This window comes from Cervus canadensis, chromosome 15 (assembly GCF_019320065.1).
Source record: "Cervus canadensis isolate Bull #8, Minnesota chromosome 15, ASM1932006v1, whole genome shotgun sequence".
Classification (NCBI taxonomy): Eukaryota; Metazoa; Chordata; class Mammalia; order Artiodactyla; family Cervidae; genus Cervus; species Cervus canadensis.
In genome coordinates this window covers 42,360,767-42,379,779 of record NC_057400.1, presented here as the reverse complement: position 1 = coordinate 42,379,779, position 19,013 = coordinate 42,360,767, and the positions used below count along the sequence as shown (strand labels likewise).

At 37.7% G+C, this 19,013-nt stretch overlaps 2 protein-coding genes across 2 annotated transcripts in view; one reads left to right on the top strand and one right to left on the bottom strand.

Moving 5' to 3' along the window:
- The window catches only part of GCA (grancalcin), a 43,731-nt gene extending 42,498 nt beyond the window's left edge, over window positions 1-1,233 (bottom strand). Inside the window, exons 1-2 of the mRNA XM_043487858.1 lie at window positions 1,094-1,233; window positions 877-989 (exon numbers count right to left, since the gene is read on the bottom strand). The gene's annotated coding sequence lies outside the window, so the exon portion shown is untranslated. The remainder of the gene's footprint in view (window positions 1-876; window positions 990-1,093) is intronic.
- A 246-nt stretch (window positions 1,234-1,479) lies between these two features.
- The window catches only part of IFIH1 (interferon induced with helicase C domain 1), a 56,202-nt gene continuing 38,668 nt past the window's right edge, over window positions 1,480-19,013 (top strand). The window contains exons 1-3 of the mRNA XM_043487856.1: window positions 1,480-2,397; window positions 8,977-9,145; window positions 14,747-14,887. Of these exons, the coding sequence (XP_043343791.1) occupies window positions 1,942-2,397; window positions 8,977-9,145; window positions 14,747-14,887 (766 nt within the window). The 5' untranslated portion in view covers window positions 1,480-1,941. The remainder of the gene's footprint in view (window positions 2,398-8,976; window positions 9,146-14,746; window positions 14,888-19,013) is intronic.

Here is a 19,013-nt window from a genome sequence, read left to right as displayed (position 1 = left end):
TAAAATTCCCATTCAGGTGGAAAATCAGCAAGGACCTACATATATGCAGAATATTGTACTGGTCCTGTGTAAAAATGTCTTTTCTTTAAGCATATTACAATTCCCAGGGAGAAAAAAGCTGTTACTAGCTACATAATATAGCAAATAATATACCTCCATAGCAAATAAAATAAGACTATAACGTATTGAATTGGATATTTCCTATGCCTCCAGTAAACAAAGATTCTGTATTTCTCTTACCCAGTGCAAAACACCACCAAACTTCTCTGGCCTATCCAAACTTCATTGAATGTGCATTGTTAACCCATGTCCACGGGATTCTCCAGGTAAGAATCCCGGAGTGGGTGCAAATTTCCTTCTCAGGGGATCTTCCTGACCCAGGGATCTTCCCGACCCAGTGTCTCTTGCATCTCCTGCATTGGCAGGTGCATTCTTTACCACTACACCACCTGGGAAGCGATTACTTTGCCTAAATATATCTTTTCAGTGGTCTAAATGACCCCTTCCACCGCCATATAATTCTGGACCATGAGGTTCTCATTATGAAGCCCATAAACTACCACCCATAGTCACCCAGGGCTGCAGAATGCCAGAGTGAGTAGCAACCCAAAGGACTCACATTTATGTGGCTTCTGTACTGAACCAAAGCTGCCATTTTTCAGTGTGGGTGTCTTTTTTTTCCTCATGACATAGACAAATGTTGATGTTTACTACAAGTTGGTACATTAGTTGCTAATTAAGTTCCTGGCTGCTTCAGCCAAAACTTGCTGTATTGAATCCAAGAAAAGAATGGCAGCTACATCAAAAATAAGTTGTTGGGGATTTTGTTTTGTTTTATTAAAGAAAGTTGTATATTAAAGAATATGGGGAACTTACATACTGGGAGAGAGAAACCTTTCAGTCTTGGCTTCCTTCTAAGCTGAGTTGGTAGTTCAAGTCCTTCCGCGTCTGTCACCAGGCCTTGGTCAAAGCCAAATAAACAGTACAATCTACGCGTGAGGTAACAAAGTTAATTAACTGTTTATCATTACTTGCTCTTTTTCATACCCACCCACAAATTCCCAGAGGAAAGAGTTACTTCTTGGGGACCCACAGGAGGGCAGGTTTATCCTGGAAAGAGCTCACTTCACCCTGGGGGGCTACATCTCTCCGAAAAGATGTCTTCTTAGTATCATCTCTCTGCTTGTCCCCGTAATCTCACGCTCGGGCGGGGCTGGGGGCTGCCTGCATTCGCCAGTCGAGCCTAATCACTTCCTGTTGACATCAGGGTCTGCGGCTGTCTCTCTCTCTCCACCTCTGGGCTGGGAAGTCCCCAGTCACGCTTGCAGATCTTAGCTGACAAGGGGTGGTGCGAGACAGTCGCGGGGCGAGAAGTCTGAATTTTCAGGCAGAACCCTGCAAAGTCGATAAAATACCCGCTGGCATTGCTGAAGCGCTACTGTCTTACTCCGTGGAAGAGAGAATTCGCTTTCCGTTTCTGTTTCCCACAGGGCCAGAGGACTGTCCTTACCAGAACCGACCAAAAGGTGGCTCCTCCCCGACCAAACAGACGCTCCCAGCCCAGCGGATTACGTGTGGAAAGTCCTGAAGAAGAGAATCGAAACAGAAACCGAAGTCAGGCAAACTATATAACTGCCTGGCGGAAGGCTGGCCTCGAAACTCCTACCCGAGTGAGCAGAGCCGGCGCCCTGGTCCCCGGCTCACGCGAGCGCCCGCCGCCGCCGCCGTGTCCCGCGCACCTGCCCACCTGCCCACCTGCCCAGGTGCCACCGCGCCCCCGCGCGCCCGCCTGGGGGTCCTGCAGGCAACCCTGTCGTCAGGCGCGTTGCTGCAGGCCCTGGGGCTCCGAAGCAGCAGCGAAGACACATCATCCGCTGAGTTGAGTGAGAACAACTTTTCCGTCTACCCGGAAGAATCTTTTCCCACCTCTGAGGAAGAAGGATGTCGTCGGAAGGGAGTTTCGCAGACAAGAATTTCTGCTATCTCATCTCATGTTTCAGGGCCAGAGTGAAAAGGTATATCCAGGTGGAACCAGTGCTGGACTACCTGACTTTTCTATCTCCAGAAGTGAAAGAGCATATTCAGAGGACGGCCGCAACCAGTGGGGACATTCAGGCAGCTGATCTGCTTCTGAACACCTTGGAGAGGGGGAGCTGGCCGCTCGGCTGGGCTAGGGTGTTCGTAGAGGCCCTCCGGCAAGCAGGCAACCCTTTAGCCGCCCGCTATGTGAACCCAGAGCTCACGGACTTGCCTTCTCCGTCGTCTGAGAACGCTCACGATGAGTGTCTCCAACTGCTGAACCTGCTTCAGCCCACACTGGTGGACAAGCTTCTGGTTGCAGATGTCTTGGATAAATGTGTGGCGGAGAACCTGTTGACTATTGAAGACAGAAATCGGGTAGGTGTCAGTTCAAATGGAGCTGGACTTAAAGGCAGATATTGCTACTTGGGGTTGTTCCTCCATTTGCCCCGTTCCAAATGTTTTTAGACATCTTTGGGTAAATTTGGTTCCCTCCTTCCTTGAGAATGTCTAGGCTTTTAAAAACATAATTTTGCAAATTTAAACACAAAGCAGCTATTTTTTCTAATTCTTTAACTGAAATGAGCTAAAGAAGAAAGAACTCTAGAAAATAATGTATGCTAATAGACAGCATTTATTTAACACTTACTGTGCAATTAGATTCATTTGCAAAACCTATTAGAGTTCTTGCTCACAATAATCTATTGAGTTATTAGTTAATGATCTAGTATTATTGACTGTGCCATTTTACAGATGAGTAGACTGAGGCAGTTTAAATAACCTGCCCAAAGTGGAAGACAGTGGTTGAGGTAGGGATTTAGTTCCTGATGATGTGAAACTTTATGTCGTATTATATGTAGTTGCATAGAACGGAGATCAGCAAACCATGACCCATGCTAAATCCAACCGAAAGCTAAGAATGGTGTTTAAATTTTAAAATTTTCAGTTCATAAAGAAAGTTTTATTGGAAACAATTATGCTCATTCATTGACATGCTGTGATTGCTCCTGCGCATTAAGAGCATTTGAACATAGAATCATATAGCCCACAAATCCTAAAATATTCATTATCTGGGCTTTAAACAAAAAGTTTTCCGATCTCTGGCCTATACTATGCACTATGCCATTTAATTTTGGTCCAAATGGGGAAATTACATACTACATACACACAAACACACACACACACTTTTTTTTTTCTTTAATCAAAGTTTCAGCATTCTCTGGGAATCAAAAATTGGAGATAATTAATTGAAAAAATATGTAGCCAGTAGTAATTTTCCACTTTAATAGAAAAATAATGGATTTTTTAGGTGCCATTTTGACAGGAAGAATTTTACAGGAGATTACACTTAGCGTTTTATTGTTCATTGTTTCTCAGTGAATAAGGAAGTACTGTGGCATATAGAAACTCTGTCCTATTTGAATCTGACTTAGAGTGTACAGTGAAAGTTTTATTTTGAAAGGCATGTAGGCAAATAAACCCATTTTGGGGGGTTAAAGTCTACCATGCTGTGATTTTTGACATTTTCTTTCTTTTTTTCTTTTTAGTTCATCGATTGTATGTATCCTCATTACAAAGTTCTGGGCACAGGACTCCTATCAGCCTATGATGTGACTTGATCTTTAGTGACTAAAACTCATGCTCCTTTGTCAACTCGACAGCCATAGGGCCTGTCCAAAGACCTAAGTGTGTATCTAATTTTGATGACTGGTTTTCCCAACAAGTAAATAACTTTACACTGTTGTCAGTAAGGTTTATGTAGTTTTGTGTATTGAGAACCAGCTAGAACGCATTATAGTAGTCCAGCTGGATATGACAAATGTGTACATCACTGTGGCAGAATCTTAATTTGGAAGACAGTATGCAGCCTTCAAGCCAGCTGGAGATGGAAGATGGCATTTCCAGCCACAGTAGCTGTTAGGAAGTCCAGAAGCAACAGAGTCCAGTAACACCACAAAGCTGTTTATGTTTGGTGGGTATGATGTCCCGATTGCCAGTGAAACAGCACTTCTCCTTATTTACTCTAAATACGTCTGCCTATCAGCATCACTTTTGTCTTGCCTGGATTGAATTTCCGCCAGCTAGATTTTATCCAAGTTCTTGATTCTGGCAAGCTTGGAGGCAGCTAGCAGGAATGCAAGGGATTTGACACAAAGAAGATATACAGTAAAAGGACATTTGTGTACTGGAAGCAGTTAAGGCCAAAGCAACCCCATTTCTCTCTTTTAAGGGAGAATGGAGGAGCAATATATGGAGACTTCCTAAGGAGCAGTAGTGTCTGTGTGATATCCTGGCACATCATTCTTAAAGATACCATCTGTCTCAGAAGGAAGCAATGGCGGATGATGGGAAGGAAACACTAGGTTTAGGAGAATCCATAGCATGTTGATATGGGTTCCTTGAGGAATGTTTATCTTATTACAGAAAAGTGTAGTGAGGAAAGCATGGGAATTTGGAATGGCAAGACCTGGATTTTGACATCTCTGTTTCTTACCATCTCTATTCTTTTGGGCCAAATTATTTAAGTTTCCTGACCCTAAATATACTATGAAAATGGGTATAATAGTAATTTCCTCTCTCATTCACAGTATTTAGTGAACATGAGTGAGATACAGTGTTTATGAAAAAGCTTTATTAATAAGAAAGAGCTGTTTTGATATGATGATGACTTCTATTATTTATTTGGTTATATTTCCTTGTGAATTTAAAGTTTCAAGGACTAAGGTAAATGCCTTGTGTTGAAATTGAGATCTGCCTCCTAAATTCCATGGATTCAACTGTGAGTTGAGGAAGAAACTGTTTTTCATCTAAGGATGAAACCAGGCCCTAGTTAGAATTAAGTATGATATTGGTGCTTAATAAGTATTAATTGATTAGATTAATTTCCAAGAAGTTGTCCAGAATAAAAAATGAAAATGCTTGGTGTAATGAATTGCTTTGCCAGGCATCAAGGGGGCGGGGAGGAGGAATGGTTGGATAATGAATATAAGATCTCCAAGTTTGCTTTTTTGACATCTTAAAATAGCATTTAACTAAGAAATTAGGACTTCCAAAAATAATTAATTAATTAATTTTTTTGCTTCACCACATGACTTGTGGAATCTTAGTTTGCTAACCAAGGATTAAACCCAGGGCCCCAGAAATTAGAGTACTGAGTCCCAACCACTGGACCACCAGGGAATTCCCAAAATATTTTATTTTTTTCTTTTCCTGTTTTCCAGTTGACATTTTCTACTTGGTCTGTATTTTAGTTTAGGATTTCCACCTCCACCACCCAATCCCTGTCCCTCTTACACAAGTGCTTCTAAAAGTGATCCTAGATTTAGTTTTGTGACCAGCAGATACCCAAATAAATTGATTTAATTGATTAATTATTCATTCATTCCATTTGAAAATATGGAGTGGCATGTTGCACCAGACACCAAGTTAGTGCTGAAAAGATTGGAGAATAATACAGATACTGCCTGTGCTTTCATGGAGTTTATGATGCAGTGTTGATCTGTGTTCATTCTTCTAACAAATAGGTAAAAAATGTCTAGTATATGTGAGGCACTATTGTAAATGCTGCTGCTGCTGCTGCTAAGTCACTTCAGTCGTGTCCGACTCTGTGCGACCCCATAGATGGCAGCCCACCAGACTCCTCCTTCCATGGGATTTTCCAGGCAAGAGTACCGGAGTGGGTTGCCATTGCCTTCATTGTAAATGCTGGAGACTCGTTAATAAATACAAGAATGACTTTATAGAACATTATAATAGAATGATCCCTAACAGTAAGGGGGTGCCCCTGTACTGACCTGCTTCTATTTAGGCTGCTAAGTGGCATCTTGGTACATCCATGACTTATACAGCCATGAACTCTGGATCGTATAAACATTTCCGTAGTGTCTTAACAGCTTAGGTAAACTGCATATTTCAGCCCCGTCCAGTTCAAAGCATTAAACCATCTATAGTCCTGGAAGACTTTATACACCTTTCATTTATACAAAGAATCAGAGCTAGCATCACCAGTCCAGCTAGAAACCACCCGGTTCTATTTACAAGAAGTTGAGTATTGGGGTCAGTCTCCTTCCAGCTCATTGTATTACCACCTAAATTAGGATGGATAAGATTTTTTTTAGCAATAAAAAGGACTAATAAGAAGTTAGTTATATCTGTGTGACAGTGCTTATTCATTCAGAAAGACATTAGCTTTTGGAGAGAATTTGTTCTTTAAAATTCTTTGCTTTTAATGTGAGTTTGCTTCCTGATTTACTGGTACTGAGGGTTAGTTCTGCTATGTTAAAAAGTCACCATCACTTTTAAATAGATATCTGAGGTTATTCTGAGGGAGAAAAACCATTTTTATTGAACTTTACAACTGTGTTGGCTATCCAGGGTTTAAAAGAAATATCATCAGTTTCTCTACTATTGTATGTTAGAAAAAACTAGATCAAAGAATTCAGAAATCACTGAACTGTGTTACCCACAAATTCATATTTATTTTCACTCCATATATTAGTTAATTATGTATCCATAGACATTTTTAACTGCATAGTCAAGAGAATACATTAAGTGGGAAACAAATATGAGTGGGAATCATTATATGTCCTGTTTCAGTCTCAAGTCTAAATATTCACTTCCCAAGAATTTTAATGATCAAGTGTATGTATTAGGAGCTTATTTTTTCCTATGTTTTAGGAGAACAGATTAATTTTAAAAAAATTTAATGATTGCTTTAAAGGAAATTGATATACTTTCTAGCATCCAAACTAGGAAGATTTCTTAAAAATTCAGAACCTTGATGACGCTGCTAAACTTGCACAGGTATTATATGTAGTTCCACATTCAAATAATAAAAATACTTGTAGGAAATAATGGCAAAATACTTCTCAAATTCCTGAACTGAGTAAGGACAAGGCAAACTTGACAAATACAAATCACTGTATACTCAAAGAAATAACTAATTAATAGTCAAAGAAAATTTAGTGGATATATTAGCTTTTAAAAATATAACTATTTATTACAGTGCTTCTCTTGTTCATTTTAGAGAAATGCTTCCTGATTACTTCTGTGGAATGAGTTCAAAGCTGATTAAAGGCTGAAATAATTAAAAATGGAATAGTTGAGTTAAAAGAAGTTACTCAAGCCAGTCTCATTTAGCATCTTTAGTGACTACTGCTTAAATTAGTAGATAATAATAAAAATGTTACAAACACCCGAGAAGGCAAAGAATTTCCACTAGAAAGTTAATGAAATTAGAGAAAAGTAGGAAATGAGCGAGAATTTGCTTAGAAATGCTGTGAGGCAGAAATTGCTTAAATGTTATTGTCATTTTAACCACTTCTTGTCAAAAAAATGAATTTAAAATTAGAGACAATTACCAGCTATAATTCAGGAAGGCAGCATTCAACTTCTGAAGCCAGTTGCCTGGGATCAAATTCTACCTCTGCCATTTACTAGCTTTATGGTGTTAGGGAGGTAATTGGACTTCTCTGAGCCCTGGATTTCTGATCTGTAAAATGGGTTAATGTTGGTATCTTCTTCAGAGTTGTTGGGTTGATATATGCAAAACCTTGATAATTAACTATTAGCTAATGAAATGAACATATCCACTGGGTAGAAATATGCAGTATAATCTTGTACTAAGTAGTATCTGCTGGTGAAACATTTATAAAGATAGATAATTTTCCTGGTTACCTATAATAATAATTAACACTGAATTTGTACCAAGCATTGTTCCAAAATGCAAATTCCTGATATTAGATGGTTATGGGAATGTTTATAGGACTAGAAGATATGCACATTTGTAGGAAACAATCTAGTTGAAAGGTCCATATTATACTAGAATATGGATAAATGTTGAGAAGGACCTTTGAGAGTATGTAAGTCACTATTTCTTACCTAAGCTGCTGGCTGGAATCAAGAGATGCTTTTGAAAAAAATTTCTGGTTTCCCAACATGGACAAATGAGAATCTCTGGGGGCAGGTCTCAGATATCAGTATTTTCTAAAGTTCTCAGGTGATTCTAAGACAGGACAGACAAACCCTGAAATTTCATTTCCGTTGCTTAATTTTACACATATAGAAACTGAAGTCTGGAGAGGTGAAGTGGTTTGCCTAATGGCAGAGCAAGCCGATTGTGTTCTACCTAATTTCTTTCTGGTCTAAATGTGATCTTTTCTCTAAATGTTTGGCTCTATATTAAGAATTGGGGGGATTCATTATAATAATGATTAATCTAGCAAATCTTTTAAAATGTGAATCATTTGTGTAATCATTATTATAATTTCTTTCATAGATTAATCTAGCAAATCTTTTAAAATGTGAATCATTTGTGTAATCTATGAAAGAAATTAAATGAAGGCTTAAGATAGGAATGAATGGATATACAAATAATTCTTCCCTATTTTCAGAAAAGATATATAGAAATACATTTCTTATAGTAGTAAGTAAACACAAATTTAAGAAAAAAATCTCATAGTAATGATAAATAGCACAAATATTAAAGAATATAAAGCTGTGATGGTGATTACTTACTCCATAATGGTAAGAGTCAAGAAAGAGAGGTTGAATAACAAATGTTTGATTTCCTATTTATAGACTCCGTGAGTTGAAAAGAAATAGCAAGCCCTAGATATACAGAAGGAAATTGATGCAAATAGACATAATGTAGGTAGAGATTAAAGACACCTTCTTTTGCACCCCTTATTCAGAATGATAGAGGTAAAACATCTGTTTCCTATGTCAGGTTTGAATATCTCAAAAGCTTTAAAAAATGGTGGACATTTAAAAGGGGGATTGGCCCAGCGAATTTCCTCCCTCTAGAATCCAGAACTTTTGCAAGTGGCATTGATGTTTTCTTTAATGTTTTATTATGAACCTTTACACATACGGTTCAATTTTTCTAACAGTTAGTTTCTGTTTAAATTTATTCATAAGATGTTTGACTTCTTTAATTCTACTTTTCTCTTAAAACAGGTTTCTGCTGCAGAAAATAATGGAAATGAAGCAGGGGTAAGAGAGCTACTGAAAAGGATTGTGCAGAAAGAAAACTGGTTTTCTACATTTCTGACTATTCTGAGGCAGACGGGAAATGATGAGCTCGCCCGGGAGTTAACAGGCACCAATGGCCATGAAGGCAATACAGGTATTGCTAATTCTGCAAAGGACAACTTTGTGTGTTTTGCCTAGTGATTGAGAGTTTAATGAAGCCTATAGATATGGTGCCAAAAAAAAAGGATACTTAGAATCAGAATTTCAGATCTGTTTTCTTCTCTTTACAAATGAGGAAACTGCTGCCTGGGAAAAGATGAACCTCCCAAAGACCACAACACTCAACCAGCTGGGCTAGAATATTGGCAGCTGACTCCTCGTCCAACATGTTTTCCATTTTCCATCTTATTTTGGAAACAAAGGGATTGTCTGAGATTTTTATCAAGATCCTTTTAACATTGCTTAGACAAATAAATTGGAAGAAAATATTTTAGTGGTTATTACAATTACGCTGCAAAGTCTTCAGGACATTCATATAATACTTTGAGGAATTTATTAAACATTTGATAAAAGGTCTATAATTGCTAATGTATCACAATATTATTTTCTGTGAGTTTCTGAAAGTGTTCAATTATAATAATACAAATAGCATAGCTCTTTCACATATGTTGTTTGTAAATATAGTATTAACTGCCACCTTATTTTTCTCTACAGAGTATGTATCCTATATTTTAAAGAAGTATCAAATGAAAGACAAATTAAAATTTAGTTGGCAATGAATGGTTACCAATATATAGTTACCAATATATAGTTGTTATAATTTATACACAATTATATATAATTTAAATGGATTGTAATCATTTCAAGCTTCAGTCAGTTCAGTTCAGTTCAGTCACTCAGTCGTGTCCGACTCTTTGCGACCCCATGAACTCCCGGAGTTTACTCAAACTCATGCCCATCAAGTCGATGATGCCATCTAGCCATCTCATCGTCTGTTGTCCCCTTCTCCTGCCTCCAATCTTTCCCAGCATCATAGTCTTTTCCAATGAGTCAACTCTTCGCATCAGGTGGCCAAAGTATTGGAGTTTCAGCTTCAGCATCAGTCCTTCCAATGAGCACCCAGGACTGATCTCCTTCAGGATGGTGGATCTCCTTGCAGTCCAAGGGACTCTCAAGAGTCTTCTCCAACACCATAGTTCAAAAGCATCAATTTTTTGGTGCTCAGCTTTCCTCACAGTCCAACTCTCACATCCATACATGACCACTGGAAAAACCATAGCCTAGACCAGACGGACCTTTGTTGGCAAAGTAATGTCTCTGCTTTTTAATATGCTATCTAGGTTGGTCATAACTTTCCTTCCAAGGAGTAAGCGTCTTTTAATTTCATGGCTGCAATCACCATCTGCAGTCATTTTGGAACCCAAAAAATAAAGTCTGACACTGTTTCCACTGTCTCCCCATCTATTTCCCATGAGGTTATGGGACCAGATGCCATGATCTTAGTTTTCTGAATGTTGAGCTTTAAGCCAACTTTTTCACTCTCCTCTTTCACTTTCATTAAGAGGCTTTTTAGTTCCTCTTCACTTTCTGTCATAAGGGTGGTGTCATCTGCATATCTGAGGTTATTGATATTTCTCCCGGCAATCTTGATTCCAGCTGTGCTTCTTCCAGCTTACTTCACTTCTTTTATTCAGTTAGGCGTTCAATCACCGTGTAACGAGTACCAACAATATAGCAGACACTGCTCCAGGTGCTGGGGATGTGGACTTAAATGAGACATATGCAGTCCCTGTTTCCATAAACCATACTTCCTAATGGAATAAGAAACAGTGTTCTAAGTTACTTATACAAAAGAAAAAACAGATAATTACCAAATTATTAGACCAAAGAGTATATTATGATTTTATGTTGTATTATTTATGAAATAGCTTAATTTTGCTCAGTAGTTAGAAATACACACTATATATATGCACATATATATCTGTGTGTATATATATGTATAGTGTGCATATATATGTATAAAATAGTGTTTACATATTTATGTGTATATATAGGCAAATATTTTTACTGTGTGATATTAAAAAGCCCTAAAGAATCACAAAATTGATGTTAATAAACTTGTGTGTAAGTGAACCGTGGGAAGTAAAGTGCCGTCCATGTTTGTGGAAGGTCTTTTTGTTTCACCCCAAAACAAATGCTGTGTGGTGTCATAAATTTGAAATGGCCACAAAGTGAAAAGCTCAAGAGACTCCCCCTTCTCTCTGAAATCATTTAGGGATTTGAAGGGATTCATTCAGCCAAAGATGGTCAATCCAGCTTTCAAAAGCCAGGAGTAATTCCATGATTTGTTCACTAGCAATTCCCTCAGTTCCTACTGTCATTTTTTCTATTTCCATAGCAAAGTTTAATTGTATAAGGAAAATTCCCTCAATAGGAAGCATCTTGAGTTTGCTTTAGTACTCTGGAGGGAGCTCAATGGTACTACTTGCTGCAATATCAAGATTATAGTTGTGTTCTCTTTTTTTTGCATTTATTTATTATGACCCAGCTGCTATTTCTGTAGCATAACTCTAGTAGCCCCAATCTGCTACTTCTAAAGAGACTTCAGGTCAAATTTACAAACAATGATGGGGCCAAATGTCTCCCTTATCCCTCAAGGATGAGCCAGACTCCAGTGCAGATCACACCTTATGATGAGTTCCCTTTCAAGACCACATGGGACCATTTCCATCCATGACCACATTCTAGACTTGAACTTTGAAATGGCTACAGTCTTAATTTTTTTGTTCCCTGGGAAATTTTGGTCTCAGTGTATCAAGGGATATTTGAAAGAGCAGCCTTGCAGATCACAAAAGACCTTGTTACATCCATCTTCCAAAGTAGAGGGTAACTACCCATCTTACAGCTGTGTACTAGTTTGGGAAAAAAGCTACAAGATTGGCTCAAAAGTATCATATTGTCTGGCTACATTGCTTTCTTTTTTTGGAGGGGTGGTTGTTGGGGCAGAGCAACAAGTTACATACAACATATTTCTTTCTAAGATATTTTGGTGCCTTTTTAGAAGTCTAATTTGATTTTTCAAATTCTAATTCTTTGAACAAGAGCAATCCTAGGTGAAGATTGCATGTGCAATAGCTGGGTAATAATGCACCTTATCACATACATCTGTCTAATATTCACAAAACTTCCTCTTTACTTTCCTTATTATATGTCATGACTATGATTGTCTTTAAGTGTGTATTTCAGAATGGCTTAGGGACTAGTTTATCCAAATTCCTCCTGCCTGTGGACTTACATTGGCTGGCGGAGGTCAAGCACTTTATAAAAGATATAAAGGCCCTTGGAACCAATTAATTGTCTATCATTCTTTTTACCCTCCCTGGTGTCCTGACAGGATCCCCTTAAATTTGGGGCTTTCCTTCTTTCAACCAAAGTGGATGATGATAGATGTTGCCCCAGATATGTGGGCTCTTACAAAGGCAGGGAGCAGGGTTAGGGTTTCTAAGCTGTTTTTTTTAAGTTTTTAAATTAATTAATTTATTTTTGGCTGCACTGGGTCTTTGTTGCTGTGCCTGGACTTTCTCTAGTTGCGTACAGTGGGGGCTTCTCGTTGCAGTGGCTTCTTTTGTTGCAGAGCACAGGCTCCAGGGCTCCTGGGCTCAAGTAGTTGCAGTATGCAGGCTTGATTGCCCAGTAGCACGTGGAATCTTCCTGGCTCCGGCTGAGTCGCTATATGTCTGCCTCTTTTTGGCCTCATGGACTGTAGCCTGCCAGGCTCCTCTTTCCATTGGGTTTTCCAGGCAAGAATACTGGAGTGAGCTGCCAGTTCCTTCTTCAGGGGATCTTTCTGACCCAGAAATCAAATCCATGTCCCATGCATTAGCACGGGTTCTTAACCACTTAACCAGGGAAGTCCTCTATGCTTCTTTGAAAAGTTGGATAGAACTTACAATCTCCATCTGGGATTCAGCATTCTTACATTTTCACTACCCCTACCAGCAGTCAGGGTACTCCTGACAAACTCATTCCAAACAAGTAGGGCTTTCTTCTCATGTCCTCAGAAAATCCAATCAGGGATTCAGGAATTTAAATATTGTTTGCTGATCTGTACATCTTATTAGGGGAGTCTAATCCTGGTGCCCAGAACAGAGTTAGCTGTGATTATTCATGTGGTAGGGGCTGCTGTGGGCAGAATTGTGCCCTCCTCAACCCATAAATTCAGAGGTTGAAGCCCCCGCCACCTATGTGACTGTACCTGGAGGTCTGTCTTTAGGAGGTAATCAAGGTTAAATGAGGTCAGCAGAGCAGGCCCCAGTCTGATGGGCCCAAGGCCTTAGAAGAAGAAGAAAAATGAGGTCTCTGTCTCTCTCTTTCCCCACCATGTGAGGACACCATGCATGAGGAGGTCACGCTAAGCAATCTCAGAAATAAACTCTCACCAGAGACCAAATGCTGGCACATTGACCATAGACTTCGAATTTCTAGAAATATGATAAAATACTTTTTTTTTACTTTAGCCACTCGGTCTATGGTGCTTTGTCAAGCTGGCCTGCACCGATTAATACAGGAGACTGGGCTCTGGAGCCTGACACTTACTGAATTCTGGCTCCTTCATGTCTCTGGATGTGTGACTTTCACCAAGTACCTGCCCACTCTATGCCTCAATTTACTCCTCTGTGAAATGGGGATAGTAACATTACTTACCATTGGGATTATTTTTAGGATTAAATGATTTAACATTAGTAAAGCACAAAATAAATTGCCTATTATTATTATAAACCCCAAATATGCTTAATATATACCTATGAATATTATCAAATCTTCTTGTCTAAAGACAAACTCCAAAGTCAGAACAGTTGTCTTCAGGAAATTCTCCATACACAGCACATATTTTCTCCTTATTCTTTAAGATAGGTTAATCAAAAATAATACTTTTAGGAAATTTTCTTTATGGCATCAGTCTCCGACAGATTGTACTTCAGAAGGGCAAAACTCTTATTTTTCTTCGTAGCCCACAAAAGCATTTGAAAAAAAACACTCAGTGCATGTTGGTTGAAGGGGAAAATGGTCAGATGAAAGAAATAGAGGGAAAAAGAAAAGAATGATCAGAATATTTTATTAAATTTCTAAAAAATCTCCAGAAATTCAAAATACATGAATGTAGGCTGACATTAAAGCATATGTACATCTCATGTAGAATGCACAGTGAGAGAAAAAAATGGCAAGATCACAAGTTAAAGAAAAACTACCACCAAATTTGCATTTTCACTAATGCAGTCTTATGTGTGACTTTGTATCACTGAATAAGTGGCTTACTTCCTAAAGATGATGGTCAGGAAATCATCACACTTATGATTAGCATAATACTTAATATTGTATCGGCTTTTTAGATAAAATTTAGTCATCACGAAAGAATTACTCACTGTGTTCATATTAAAAATAAAAATACTGTGTCAGAATGTAAAAACATGTTCCAAACCTTTCAAAATGTCAAACCATTGAAGTGTATTTAGGCATATCTCTACTAGAGACCCCACTTGGTTTTCAGAATAAAAATAGCAGCCCTTTACATTGTATAAAAACTTGTATTTCATTGCAGTCTGCATTCTGTTTAGAATTTCAAAGTATGTAAGTATATTCAGGTTAATCTCTATTAGGAACCCCTATTTGTTTTCAAAACACCAATGACAGTTATGTATACTGTTTAAAAGCTTGCATGGCACTATTATTTACTTTCTAATACTTTTGTTCACAGAGTCTGAGAATTTATCACAAGAAGATGGTCTTGAAGTCAAAGAGCCACTCCTTTTAGCCACGGATCAGCCAGCTTTGGAGGTCTGGGACATAGAGAATAGTTCATTGGAATCGTCTTTTGCAGATTCTTCTATAGTTTCAGGTACCTGGCGCACACACATACTTTACATGCACTAATTAACTACTTCAGGAAAAATCAATTGTTGCATTGATAACATTAGGACCTATTAAACAGAGGGAGGAAATTTGGACTTTGGGGTTTTGTATTTGTACTTAGATAATATTTCTGGAGGAGATTAAATGAAAATTATTGCTCTTTGTGGCTAAAAATCTTTTAAAGCTAATGCAATATTAATATGTTATGAATATGAACACACTGAGTTCCAATTTTATTTTATAAAGATGTCCATGGTTCTTGTCATATGATAAATATCACAAGTGCATCCCATGATTTTCAAAGTACTTTCAAATACATGAATCAGTTTGACTCATCCGAAGTTCTGAGAATTAAATGAAGGTATTACCTTTTCCCTTTTTCACAGATTAGGGTGTCACAGAAAGGTTAGGCTGGGTTGTAGAAACCAAAACCAAGGTTGTAGAAAGGAAGATGAAAGGGTGCTAAACAGGAGTTTGCTTGAATTTCAGTAACTAATTGGTGTTGGGTACTAGATACTACCATATCCACCTCTTTTGATATGAAACAGGCCTGGAAGAATGAAACAAGTTTAGCTGTTTCCCCTCCCTACTTTTCTCATAATAGGAGACGCCTTCACTCCTTCCCCTCTGTCCCTCAAATGGCCACGTTCATTTTTCACTAGAAATAGTTGCTGGAAGTCTGTGGTATACTAATAAATGCTTACCAAGTGGCCCTGTAGGGAAAAGAAAAAGCCCTGATGTTCAGGATATGCCATCTTCATGGTGTAAATACTCGCACCATGGCTACTTTCAAGCATCCACATAATGTCACTGAACAGTAAGTTGGGAATAGATGTGCAGTACATTATTTGCCATCTATTACATGGAGACAATAGACTTAAATAGCCTCAGCATCACTGATGATTGTAAAATCTACAAAAATGATTAGAAAGTGATGAGTTTTAAGTATTCATTACCTTTGTTTTAATATAATTTAGTTAGTAAGTCCATATCATTTAATTTGTAAAGATGCTTGTGCTTAACATTAATAAAATTCCACAAAATTCCAGAAAATTTAACAGTTGTTCCTGTGGGCCAGTATAAGCTGACTCTATCACACTACTGCAAAATACGCTGTTTCAACTCAGAAAAGTAATATAGCTGTGTGGTAGGAAATTTGGAAAACAGAGAACAAAGAAAAAGACCACTCCTCCTTTCCCAATAAAATACATTACTCTTCATATTTGGGTATTTGTTCTTCTCATTTTTTTTACATACCTGGATGTCTATATACAATGGCATTTCTCCTATATTTATTAGATATTCTTCTACAGCACGATTTTTAACAATTGAATAACAAGTCCATCTATTGAATGCTTTTTAATTAATTAACCACCTTTTGAACATTTAGGATGTTTCCAAATTTCTACATCATGAATAATGCTGCAATAACTCTCTTTGTATTTATATCTCAGTTTAATTCTTTTTAAATTTATGTTTTATTCTTTAAAATTTACTTTATTGAAGTATAATTGATTTACAGTGTTGTCTCAATAACTGCTTACAGCAAAGTAATTCAGTTATATATGTATATATATACATTCTTTTTCATATTCTTTTCCTTTATGGTTTGTTTATTACAGGGTATTGACTGTAGTTCTTTGTGCTGTAGAGTGGGGCCTCGTTGTTCATCCATTCTCTGTGTAATAGTTTGTGTCTGCTAACACCAAACTCTCAATTCACATATACTCCCTACGCAGTTTAATTCTTAAAGACATATTACATAATTGAAATTTCTGGATCAAATGATTTCTACAGTTTTAAGGCATTTCATATTTAATGCCATATTTTACTCCAGGAAATTGTATCAAACGGTGTAGGGGAATACTTACTGTCCTGAAGTCTCTTGTACAAGAGTGGGCAATGCTGTTTTTAAACTTTACCAATTTGCTATGTTAACACCTGAATTTGAGTTTTTAATTTCCAATGAAAAACGTCTTTACAAGTTCATTCTTTTTGTTGTTGCTGTTGCTAATTGCCTATTTTTCTTTTAGGGCATTTATATGCTTCTTGCTGGTTTAGGTGAATTAGCTAAATATATAGGGTAGCAATCCTTTGTCATAAATAGTACCGAGGTTTTTTTATAGCTTGCCTGTAATTTAGCCTTGTTTGTTTAAGGTGTTGGGTTTTTTTAGTGGGATACTTCTGAAGCATTAATGTGCTTATGAGTCACCTGGAAGAGGGGGGTCTTATTGAAATGCAGATTCTGTCCTTTTCACTTGCTCCCAGGTGATGCTGCTACTGCTGATCTTGGACCACAATTTAATGGACAGAATAGCACACGTGAATTCTAGAGGATCTTTTTTTTTTTTTAAATTTCAGCAGCTCTGCTTTCTTTCAAAAATCATGATTGTATGGGAATGCCAAAATTGCTACCTGAATGTGGATTTTTCACATTTTAATAAACTTCCTTGTTAGGCTACCTGACATCTCTGTGGGTTACTGGCTATTTTCTAAATTCACACTAGAAAGAATTAAAGCCAGGACTGAGGCTGGTAGTCGGTCTTCATCTCAAATGAAGGGTTTGCATCAAACTTGCCAGCCTAATGCATCTTGTCAGCCTGCAGTATCTGTGAAACATTCAGACTCTCAGAAAGGACAAAATTAAATGCAAAACTTTTTTTTTTTTTAATCTGTTTTCTGGGACTTCCCTGATGATCCTGTGGTTAGGACTCCAAGAGTCCACTTCAGCGGGGCGTGAATTCAATCCCTAGTCAGGGACCAAGGATTCCACAGCCATGCAAGGTGCATCTTAAAAAAAAAGAAAAAAATCTGTTTTCTTACTATTTAATATAAAACATAAATTTGCATCATGTGACAAAATCTGGATTTTAAAATAATGGTCTTGAGGGACAGGAAAGGGTTTGTTTTCCTTCTTGGGGTCCCGTCCCTCCCTTTCTTTCACTTCCCCTTCTTTCACTTCTTCCTTTTAACAAATCTTTATTAAACTCCTATTGTGTGCCAGGCATGCGCTGTTCAGTTCAGCACTGTAAATATTGTGATGAAACGAAACAGAAGTGGCTTCTGCCCCAGTGGAGCTTTCAATGATGGGCATGTCAGCCAGGCAGCAGTCACTCTGTAGCTCATGAAGTGCAGTAGAAGAACAGTACAGGCTGCTAAGGTGTATACTAGTCTGAGGACATGTACAGCATGCTGTACCAAATCTGAGGACTCCAGCCATTCAAGACTTTAACAGCTACTAGGCTCTGAGGTTCTTGCGCTGTCTGAACTTCTTATGTGGACTTGGAAACAGGTTCATCCAATCCATGCTGACCCTTTCCAGAACAGTAAGAATGGGTAACAAAAGTATAATGCCTTTGCTTCAGGCCTTGACCCTGCTCCTGAGAGATGTAGACCATCCCAGTTACTTGTTCCTTTTCTTGTTGTTCTTCAGAACTAAGAATTACTGATGTAAATGACTTTTAAAGAATCATTACCCACAAAGAAGTTATTGGAATTCTTTTGACAGAAGTTTTTGTTGCAAAATTAACTGTAGAAGGATTTTGCCTACGTTGTTATTATTTGGCAAGCTTAACAATCAGGATAAATATGAAAGTATTCAATATTGAAAATATTCAATAATATCAATTTACACAATTTTGTGCATCTTACTGATATTGATAATGTGTAATCTTTAGTTTGAAGTTCAGTACATCAGGTTAAGATTCCAAGTACAGTTACCAAGGTAGCATTGAAAGAAACTTATTACTTAAGCTACACACATTCTATAAATATGAAATTTCATATGCAAAAAGAAAAAAATGTGGCTTGAATTATTTCTAATTTTAAATTAGACTTCTCTAAGTTTTATTTCCAAATCAATTTCTAAAATAATTTTTTTCAGTGCACAATATTTTTTGTGGCTACAAATGATAAATATTTATAGTTTTAAGACAAAGATTCTTTATATATTGTTTTTAACCTTTTTTACTCCTTAACACTCCTGTCAGGTAATACACACTAGCATTAGTAACAGTGGCCCACCGTGAAACTGATTTTAATCACATCTCTCTTTCAACCTGGGGGTGATAGATCAGAATTCCCTAGTGGGCAGCCCTGGACAGTCATTTTTG